The sequence below is a fragment of the Asparagus officinalis genome, chromosome 5, assembly GCF_001876935.1.
Source record: "Asparagus officinalis chromosome 5, Aspof.V1, whole genome shotgun sequence".
In the NCBI taxonomy this organism is placed as follows: Eukaryota; Viridiplantae; Streptophyta; class Magnoliopsida; order Asparagales; family Asparagaceae; genus Asparagus; species Asparagus officinalis.
The window spans coordinates 62077757-62089439 of record NC_033798.1 but is presented as its reverse complement, the minus strand read 5'-3'; the positions used below and the strand labels follow the sequence as shown (position 1 = coordinate 62089439).

The following is an 11683-nucleotide window of genomic DNA, read 5'->3' as shown; positions in this document are numbered from 1 at the left end:
CATTTCTTGGTTTACTTGAAAGATGAGAGCAATGGGGTATTTATAGCCTCCCAAAACCTTAGCTAAAAAACCCAAAGGAAAAGACCAAAAAGCCTAAGAATTAGAAATTTAATTTTGTACAAATAGAGCCATTGGGCGTTCGGTGGTCGACTATGGGAATTTTGCGGTCGATCGTGAGCAACTACAGAAACTAAATACGGCTTTGGACATCAGTCGGTCGACCGTGACGGTCGACCGCAAAACTCTCTGGACTGCATCTGATCGACCGCCACAGTCAATCGCGATCCATCTCAAGGGCGGTCGATCGTGGCGGTCGACCGCAAACTGATACTAGAAATTAACAGGTTTGAAACAGTTTTCTGATTTTAAAACCCTGTTTAAAAATATCAAATAAATTCCAAAAAATATAAAACTTTGGAAAATAATTGTAGACATGATAATAAACATGCTATAAAAACTAGTTTTTAAAAAGGACCTCCCAAATGAAAAATATCATCATTTTGCAAAATAGACCAAAACATGAAAATGTAAACATATGAGTTTTGATATTTTAGTTTAACCATGTTTTGAAACATTACAAAATGATTATATAGACTTAATAAAAGATATATATGATTGTTATTAAGTCCATAAACCAAGAAAATAATATTTTCACAAAATTACATATTTTGCAAACATTTCAAAAGTAATATATATATATATATATACAAAGAAACCAATAAAATGTGTGTGCATATTATATTAAGCTTAAAGTACCAACACACATAATATAACACATAAACTAAATGTTACCCAAGCAATCTTGATATTCAATAAGCTTGACTTGGTACACTCGCGGATGAAACGTGAACTTGAATCTTTAACTTTGAATTGCGTAAGCTTCATTCCATAATTCCGCCAATCTCTATTTGATATGGTTGTGAATGTGCAATTCCATCCATCCTCCAACTTATTATTTGTCTACAATAAATAGATAAACAAAACACTAGACAAACAATATTAGTCATAAATTGTTTGTTAAATATCATCAAAACAAGAAGGCCAACATTATTTGTATAGGCAAAAATACCGTAGAGTTTCGGTTCTATGGAATTTAGGATCTGTGACATAACCCGCGGATCATTCACTTCCCACTCAGCATCTTTCCTCTCTTGCTCTGTCTCTGTTATTGGCGTTTCACCTACAGTCTTAGTTCTGCCAAGGATGTGCTCGAGCTTAGACCGCCCTCCAAGTGTCAGTTTGATGGCTCGGGCCCAGGTTAGGTAGTTATCACCATTCAACAGAAAATTAACAAGGGATTTATTAGGCTTTTCGTGATTTTTGTCAGCCATGGGATCAATTGGTAAAAACACAAATATAAGAGGTGAATGTGTAAAAATAACTCTGACAGTACTAGAGAAGGTTAACGGGTCAGGTACAACGAGAAATTTCTGCTCGTTTGCAGTAGGAAGAAAGAAACCTGATTTATCATCAGGAGGAAGGACAAAGCAACTTCGTCAAGCAGTGAAACAAAGGCAGCAAGAACGGAATAGATGGAGTATCTTAATCACCTTCGGCATAGCCATCGGCAATCAGTACAACCAATCAACTTGGCTCTGTTACCATGTAGAAAAAAAAGAGACACAAGACTCCCAGAAAGCTCACTCCCTCCCAGATTTTATTAATGATGAATTTCTTTTTTTTTTTTGTTTTTTTTTTGTTAGAAGCTGTAGCAATGATATATGTCTCTTTTTATACAAGGAGAAACAAATACAATTAAGTTAAGTGCTCAAGAAAAGGAAACAAATAAAATTGCTAATCTCCTAAAGATGGAAAACAATCACAGTAAAATATCGCCAGATAGTATTCCAAAAATGCTTCTGTCAGCTTGTATGTTGTGCAACACTTTATTACCACCTCCACCTAATTTTTTTTATAGTTTCGTCAAGTGACTTATTTTCTTTGGTGTCTAATTATTAGGCATGAAGTAACATGCTCTGGACAGGTGTGTGTTGTGGTGTCAAATTTTCAAGCATGACATGTTCCAGGTTAGATGACCTACTAAATCACATAACTAGGCCCAATGTAAAGAATGAATATCACAGTAACATACCTCATAGTATGTTATGGTGTTTTCAGTTATCAAATTGTGATCTCTTGTCAACAATAGACATGTATCCCACATTATACTTAATTCAGTCAACTCAACACTTGGGAGCTAGAGTCCCGATTTAGCCAACTCGCCGAGTCAACATCTCGCTGGGTCGACTCGAGAAGAGGTACTTGTTGGTCCTCTTGTCAAAGACAACTCGCCACAAGCCTACTCAACTAGTTATCTGGTCGACATCTCATGAGAGCCGACTCGAAAGACGGTACCTCTCGACACCCTCAATACAAAACATAAGGCGACTGCGACCTCGAGCCCCCCGTTGACAGCGCATCAACATCACATTAAATGCTTGACAAGCACCATCATTTTTCCATCCCTAACACTATTTATGGTACATCGGACCATGCCGACTTCACACGCCACCTATCCCATCTCATTAATGTCGAAGTGACCGTGCCCATTCCGCGATTACTCCATAGCCGACACCTGTAAAGTTGACGATGACTCAGCCGTCAGCCCAGACTCAGTCGAAGAGATCAAAATTCCCTTCATTCATCACCTTAAAAGGGAAAACTATTCCCAACACGAGGGTAAGCAATTTTTCTGGATTTTTCTCCATTACACTGCACTTAAGAACCGCTACAGTTCGCCATTTCCCCCCACTCAAGTACCTTGATAACTTGATCATCGGAGGAACAATAGGGGAATCAGACCCCCGCCCTCTTACAAGTTGCTACAAATGCAGGGAAGAACAACTCAACTCCAAACCATATATTCAGAGAAGTTAGCAGCCCCTAATCAACCCAGTTCCTATCAGTTTATCTGTGTGATTACATAATATCAACAATACATTTGTACTTCTTTATAAGTTGCTACACATGCAGGGAAGAAAGCCCGATAAAGTAGACCAAAATCACTAAGGAATAAAGAGTGTGTTATACACACGCGCGTGCGTGTGTATACTAACAAATTTTTTTTATATACAGTTATATTTGTATATATATTTGAAAAATAAATTGATCAAAATACTTGAAAAGTATTTGAAACAAAAAGTTTGCATGTTCTTTTCAAGACTTTTAATTAAAATTTCTAAGTTGAACTTTAGTTTGTATAATTATAATGAAAAGATTTTCTAAGAGATTTTCTTTGGAGGTATACATAAAAACGTTACCTTGGGTAAAAACTAGTTATAATTACATTGTTTAAAGGAATCAAGTAAATTAATTATTCACCAACTTCTTTAAATTGGTAAGTTGATCGAATTTTGTGGGTATATTCACTGCAAACTCTCATGAGAGTATAACTCGTCCTCTAGAGTAACATAGAGGTTTAAAAGCTTGTTGTATGTGCTAAATACAACCGCAATTCATGTAAAAGTGAGTTAAAATTTTTCTTCCTTTCCTTTTCATTTTTATTCCTTACTAGAGTACTAGCGAAAGTTTAGGTGAGGGGACATTTGATAAATCATATTTTATTAATTTTTTATACCCTCGTTATCTATTTTATTTAAATAAAATTGTCACTAATAACATGTTTTATTTTAATTTACGATTAATGAAGAATTAATGAATAAAAGCCTAAAAGAATTAAATTTTTTGATTTTCTACCATTTATTGAAGTTTAAATATAAAGACAAAAGAAGGCCCAAGAAAGCTCATGGATCCATGAAGAAATTAGGTTAAGAAATTAATAAAATTAAAAATTGCTATTACAAACCAATCGGTCGGCAACCGATTGGCCATCGGTCGGCAACCAATTGGCCAATCGGTCGGCAACCGATTGGTCAACCGATTTGTCAAGCGATTGGTTCGCAACAGAAATCGTTTTCTGGTTGAGATTTAATCCTTAATATCCAATCTAAATCTAAAGGTTCTCATTCATTGCTGTATGCTATAAATAGGGGTAGAGGGTGGGTGGTTTGAGTGTGAATTTTTTTTATAAAAACTCCATTTGGAGAGGAGGATTACTTTTAATTGAGAAGACCTTCTAAAAAAATAACTTTGTTACAATTAATAAAAGATTTTTTTTCCCACCTCTTCATATTTTTTCTTTTCTTCTCTTTATTTATTAATGAAGATGAAGATTTACCTTCAAGAGACTAGGATCCTCTTGCAATGTAAGTTTTCCTTTTTTTCTCTTTTGTTTTTACTTAGATATTCATGTTTAGAATTTTATTTTTATTTAGTAGATTAGATTTATGTATTTTTGCATTTTTAATCGGTAATATAGATTTATTTTCTTGTACTTCTATATTTGTAGTCTAGATTTATCTTTATGTTCCTAGTATAGATCTTTATTTGTCTGTTCTTATTTTGCATGTGTAGTTAGTTTTTATTTTTCTTGTATTTTATTCTTTTATATTCTGTAGTTCAGGTTTTATTTCTTTATTTCCCAACATGTGTAATTAAAATCTTGTAAGAATTCTTGAATTGTATGAAATTAATTTAATTTCTTTTATAATTTGTGAATTACTTTTTTGTGATTAAAATGATCATGTTTAAGATAATCAACTAGATAACTAATTGGTAGAAGAATAATTTGATAATATATGCTTATCTTGAGTGGTTTGATAGGTTATGCTTATGAATTTTAGAATTAATATCTAGTTGTTGTTCTTTTCATGCATGTTAATTTTACTTGGATGATAATTTCATAGGTTATGCTTTCTTTAAGTGGTTTGATAGTTTATGCTTAATTAATCTAAAGTAAAATGTGACAAAAAGAGTATAATTCATAAATTCTAAATAAAATCTCATATCTTTAATTGATTTCCTCCATCTTTTACTCTTGTAATTTCTTCTTTGTTCTTGATTTCATTTTATTTGTTTCTTGATTTTATTTTCCTCTAATTTCTTCATCTTTCTTTCTCTACTCTTAATCTAGTTTTGTTTTATTTGCAAACAATCACACCCACTCTCTTTGTCTATCCACATCCACGTTCATCACTCCTAATTATCCACACAACACACTGTGAACGTGAAACCGCGTGAGGAGAGTCAGTGGGGGCCACCATGTGATTGAAGCAAAGCAAAGACGCGTTTTTGTTTTTTTGTTTTCCTCATTGCGGACATTAATGCAAAGGCCCACCCGATTGTTGTGCTGTAGGTATATAAATAGCAATTTATTCGGTGACTTAGGTTTGGTGCAAGGCAGGAGCAAGGTGGATTCCTCTTTTTTTTTGCGGCTTTGTTTCTTGGAGAAAACGCAGCAAAGAAAAAGAGAAGAATAGGGATTTGTGTAGCTTTGGTGAGAGTATTTGTGTGAGAGAGAGATAATTGTGTGAGGGTTTAGATTGTGAGATTGTAAACCCTAGTTGTATTCTCTCCCTCTATTAGTAGATCCCCCTCCTTGCCCCGTGGACGTAGGCAGTTTGCCGAACCACGTAAAATTAGTTTGGTTGAGTTTATGGCCATTGTAATAGTTATTAGGATCCCTCGACGCGTAGTCCTAGAGCTGACGAGAGGAAGAGCTAATATCCCACTTTAATGAGATATTAGGCTTCAGATTCTTGTTCCCTTTGAGAAACAAGAATTCTTATCGATCTTTCTCTCTTATTGTGCACCAAAAACTCTGCCGAAATTTCCGCTGCGCACAACAAGTGGTATCAGAGCCCAGATTCTAGATCTAGGGTTTGGTTGGAGGAGTAGATCAATTTGGAGGCTCGTTTAGGGCTTCGTTGGTGATAAAGGGGGGATCTTTTTTGGTAAAGACTCTAGTTCAGTTTTGGATCTATTCTTTGTTCGTTGGTGCGTAAGATGTCGGGGAAAGAAGGTGCTTCGGGTGTCGAGGGTGGTGCTTCTGGCGCGAAGACCATTCAGAGTTTGAATATCCACTCTATGAAGATAGATGTGGAGAAATTTAATGGCACAAACAACTTTGGATTATGGAGATGCGAGGTTTTGGATGCGCTGAACGCGTAGAATTTGAAGGATACCTTGGAGGTAGATGGCAAGCCAGATGAGATTGAAGAGAAGGTTTGGAAGAAGATGAATCGAACGGCGTGTGGTGTGATTAGATCTTGTTTGACTCAAGATCTAAAATATTATGTGATGAATGAGACTTCTGCAAAGAAGATTTGGGAGATTCTCGAAAGCAAGTATTTGACCAAGAGTGTGGAAAATCGCTTGCATTTGAAGAGGAGGCTTTATCGTTTCCAATTGAAGAAGGGAACCTCCATTAGAGATCACATGAACCACTACACGAAGCTTCTTGCGGATTTGGCGAACGTGGATGTTATAATTAAAGATGAGGACAAGGCGTTGCTGTTGTTGAGTTCCTTGCCCGACGAGGAATATGAGACATTTGTTCTTACTTTGATCAATGGGAAGGCATCACTTTCGTATAGTGAGGTCACTGCTGCACTTGTGAATTATCAGCTTCGGAAGAAGGATAAGGAGACTTCGACTGAGTCGGTAGCAGAGGCGTTGGCCGCAAGAGGGAAGGGTCCAAACCGAAAGAATTGGAAGTCACAGTCTAGAGTAGGAAAAGATCAGTGTGCTTGGTGCAAGGAGACTGGTCATTGGAAGAAAGACTGCCCAAAGCTCGACGAATGGATGAAGAATAAGCAGAAGGGAAAAGGGAAGCAACCATCATCAGAAGCAAACATCGTATCGGATGGTAATAATTCTGACTCTTCTATTTATTCGCTTTCTATCAGTCCTACAGATAGCTATTCGGAGGAATCTGAATGGATGTTGGATAGTGGTGCGACCTATCATGTGTGCCCTAGAAGGGAATGGTTCTCCAGTTTTGAGAAGCTGGTGGATAGTGGTGTGGTGTACATGGCTGATAACCGTGCATGCCAGATCCTTGGGATAGGAAGAATTCGCATAAAGATGTTTGACGGGACTGTTAGAGAGTTAAACGATGTGAGATATGTTCCTTCTTTGAGGAAGAACTTGATCTCGATTGGAGCTTTGGTTGGAGAGGGTCTGAAGGTTCGTGTTGAGGACATGGTTCTCGAGATTGCGAGAGACTCTCGTATTTTGATGAAGGGCGTCAGGAGAAATAACCTGTATTACTTGACTGGAGGTATAGTGGCAGGTGGAGAGCTGACGACTTCTGTTGATTCGACTAGACTGCGGCATTTGGGGCTTGGCCATTCCAGTATTGATTCCTCGCATAGATTGAAAGAGGGTGCAAAGACCTGCAGTTTGAAGTCCAGTGAACATGTTGATGTGAGCAAGAAGACCGAGGTGAAGTGTGGCACCTCTATTCACCGTGCTAAGGGTCGTTCTGGAGGAGTTCACGTGGATGTTTGGGGGCCTTCCAAGGGGGCATCATTGGGAGGTAATAGGCGTTTGGTTTCCTTTGTTGGTGGCTGTTCTAGGCGTGTTTGGGTTGCAACCAAATCCCCTTTGGAGAAAGTCCTAGTAGTTTCCAACAGATTGAAGAAGTGTGTGACAGACAGAAAGGTGAAGGTACTCCATTCTGGAAGATAGGTCTGGTAGTGTCACTTTGGTTGAGGCTTCGATGAGGGAGCTAATTGACTCTCAGCAGGTGGAGAGTTTTGGACAGACCTTAGAGGTATCGCAGCGGGTGGAGACTGATGCTACTCCACATTGGATGTGGATTTTTCCACATACTCCAGGTCATTCTGCATTGGTTGGGATTCCAGCTGAGGTGACACAACGTGGAAGTCATTTGGATTCGGATGCAGATGATGAGTTGGGTTTTGATTCGAGTGCAGCTGATAGATATAGTTTGGATATGGCCATTGGTTCACCTCAGGTGGAGGTGTTTGAGGTTATTGGAGGTGCTATCAGCCGCAGAATTGATGATATTGGAGAAGGGTTGCGAACTCTTCTATTGGTTTGAGGTCGTTCGCGGTCATTTGGGTGAACTACGTTCGGCTTGATTCCTTGGGCAAGAGGATACGTAGGCAGTCTTTATGATGCAGCCGGGTTTTGGTTTGATGGGGGTGAGATCGATTTGGTGAGTTGATACTAATATTTGGAGAGTGTTTGCATTCTCATTTGGGTTCTCGACTTGTTATGGATTGAGTCTGTTGTCGTGAATTGTTTCACAGTGTACTGGACACAACAAGTGAGACATTTGTTTTGGTTGGTGTCGGCTCAGTTTTGAGAAAACTTTACCGAGGTAGAGAATTGTGAACGTGAAACCGCGTGAGGAGAGTCAGTGGGGGCCACCATGTGATTGAAGCAAAGCAAAGACGCGTTTTTGTTTTTTTTCCTCATTACGGACATTAATGCAAAGGCCCACCCGATTGTTGTGCTGTAGGTATATAAATAGCAATTTATTCGGTGACTTAGGTTTGGTGCAAGGCAGGAGCAAGGTGGATTCCTCTTTTTTTTGGCGGCTTTGTTTCTTGGAGAAAACGCAACAAAGAAAAAGAGAAGAATAGGGATTTGTGTAGCTTTGGTGAGAGTATTTGTGTGAGAGAGAGATAATTGTGTGAGAGTTTAGATTGTGAGATTGTAAACCCTAGTTGTATTCTCTCCCTCTATTAGTAGACCCCCCCCCCCTCCTTGCCCCGTGGACGTAGGCAGTTTGCCGAACCACGTAAAATTAGTTTGTTTGAGTTTGTGGCCATTGTAATAGTTATTAGGATCCCTCGACGCGCAGTCCTAGAGCTGACGAGAGGAAGAACTAATATCCCACTTTGATGAGATATTAGGCTTCAGATTCTTGTTCCCTTTGAGAAACAAGAATTCTTATCGATCTTTCTCTCTTATTGTGCACCAGAAACTCTGCCGAAATTTCCGCTGCGCACAACACACACGTCTTAGAAAATCAAATTTGGATTAATTCCTAAAACACCTTCCTCGTGGGATTTGACAATCGTTTATATTATAACTTAAAAGTTGTGCACTTGCAACTTTGATATTATTTACTCCCTATCACATCACAATCATATTAAATCATAATTTACTATAAATATTAGATGTAGTGCTTGAGCAAGTCCGATAATATCTGCTTGTATCAAAAATAAATAATAACCACAATTAGATAATTATGCTCGTGCGAGCCCCCACAATTTTGACCTTCAATCTTCATGTGAATCTGTTTTGGTTTGCAATAAAAGTAACATAAATTTAAATTTATTTATTAGGTTTGATCTCCCAATTTTGCCATAAAACTATCATAAACTGGAAAATTAACTGTAATAAGATGTAATTAAATAATGTCCATACTTAAGTAATCTAAATTGAAAACTAACATTACACTTGTGTCAGTAACTTTGGTTTTACTCCTTTAATGTAAACATAACCATAAAACTTAATAACATCTTATGCAAATATTGCATGAGTTTCATACCGTTTTCTTGTTTAATCTTTTTTTTCTACATTCGTCATCATTTAATCATTTATTTTCTATTTTTATGCATATTTGTTGGAATAATATATGATTAATATCACATATATTTTCGAAAAAAAAAATTATTTGAAAAATAAAATAACTTGAGACAAATTCATCAATACCAAAACTAAACTGAAAATAAATCAAATTGATATAATAAAATCATATAGATAAATGAAACATGAATGCTCATTAAAACTGAGCGCATCATCTCATTAAAATCCACACTTGTCATACTCAAAATTTAAAAAAAAAATGTAATTGGTAATTAAAATTAAATCAAAATATTAAAATAATGAACCTAAAAATTTCTTCTTCACGAATTCTCTGGTAACTCGAATTTTCTCCACTCGAATTCTTAATTTTGGATCTTTAATGATTTGTTTTCTATTTTCAAGTTGCAACCCCCATTGTACAAATCTTCCTTAAATCTCTACATTTTACCAAGATTTCTGACCAAGTTAACCATTACAATATATCTTAGCTGGCATGCCCTATTCCACTCCCCAAATTTCCAAAACCAAGCAGAAGATTTTCTCAGCAGATTTTCGTTTTGACAAAAAAAATCTCTAGAAGGTTCCATTTTCTAACACATTATCTGTAGATTTGTTTCAAATCCGCGAGTCAAGCGGCCTAATTATTAGTTCAAAATAATCAATTGACTAAGAGGTTTTTATATTATCCATATTTTGTACTAGTCCCTCAAATATTTATAGTTTGATATTAGTTTCTTCAATTTCATTAGTATGTTGATTTTCGTCCATGTGATTAAATAGAATTAAAAATAAAGATGAATATTTTGTTAAGTTTAACTTCTTAGTAAAGGATAGTGACATTTGCTTGGTTTTGGCTGAGATTAAGTGTTTTTTTTTATATTATGGAAATGAGCTTGACACCTATAGGAGAGAGACGAACGTTGTGATGGTATGCCTTTTTTTTTTAGTTTATCTACTTCTCTATATAGATGGGAGAATCCAAGATTCACTGTTCATACTACAGTAAATATTATTGCAGCATTATTATTGTAAAGCACGGGATACTGTAACATTTTAAAAGAAAAATTACTGTAACAGAGGCGAGAACTATAGCGTTTTTTGAAAATACTATAGAATTAATATTGTAGCACGGGTATACTGTAATAATTTAAAAAACACAGGATATTGTAGCAATTCAAAAAATTCTTACTGCAACATTTAAAAACATGATTACTGTAGCATGAAAAAAAATTATCTATGTGCTTTGCGTGTACATCATGCAAGTTTTAAAATAAAGAGAGGATGAAGAGCAAGGACAATAAATAGATACAGAGGGTATTTTGGTAACTTTTTAGTCATAATCAGTTCTAACTTAATCATGGTTAAGGATTTTAGATGGAAATAGTAATAAAAAATAAATTAAACCGTACTCGCGAGCTTAACTTCAATCATACCATACCAAACCTCGCTTGCTCCCTCTCTCTCTCTCTCTCCCTCTCAATCAATGGAATCAACAACTGTGGAGACCAGCGACGGAGTAAAGCTCCACGTTCTCCTCTTCAATCCCCAAAGCGATGTCGATGATCCCAAGCCCAACACAGTCATCGTCATGGTGCACCCCTTCACTCTCCTGGGTGGGTCCCAGGGGCTCCTCAGGGGAACCGCCATGGGATTAGCAGAGAGAGGCTTCAAAGCTGTCACCTTTGACACCAGAGGGGCAGGCCGATCCTCCGGCAGAGCCTCCCTCACCGGGTTTCAAAGCTGTCACCTTTGACACCAGAGGGGCAGGCCGATCCTCCGGCAGAGCCTCCCTCACCGGGTTCTCGGAGGTCCAGGACGTGATTGCTGTTTGCAAGTGGGTCAAGGAGAATTTGAACCCCGCTGGGGTTGTGCTCGTGGGTTCTTCCGCAGGTAAAAATAAATAAATTTATTTTTGTGGTTTATTTTGACTAAAAGGTGGGGTTTTGGGACGTGGGTACTTGTTAGTTTGCTGAGTTGAGGTCTTTAGTTGCTTATCATATTCAAATATGGGATTTTGGGATGGCTCGATGGTGTGGGTGCGTCTTAGTTTTTCTTTATTTCATCAATTAGTCTCATGGATGATGAGTGTGAACGATGGAACTGTTATCTTAGATATAATTCTTGCAAATTAGTTTCAATAAGATGAGATTTTGGGATAGTTTTGATGATACGCCCGAGATCTTGGCATGTTGGTTTCGAATTGCTACTCCCTATTCATTTATTTTCACAAAGCCCTTTTTTTATTGTTTTGTTTTGTTTTGTTTTTTTGGTGGTGGTG

At 37.1% G+C, this 11683-nt stretch overlaps 1 protein-coding gene across 1 annotated transcript in view; it reads left to right on the top strand.

Annotated features, from left to right (window-relative positions):
• LOC109841916 overlaps positions 10825 to 11683 on the top strand; it is a 4464-nt gene continuing 3605 nt past the window's right edge. The window contains exons 1-2 of the mRNA XM_020410839.1: positions 10825 to 11105; positions 11173 to 11305. Of these exons, the coding sequence (XP_020266428.1) occupies positions 10889 to 11105; positions 11173 to 11305 (350 nt within the window). The 5' untranslated portion in view covers positions 10825 to 10888. The remainder of the gene's footprint in view (positions 11106 to 11172; positions 11306 to 11683) is intronic.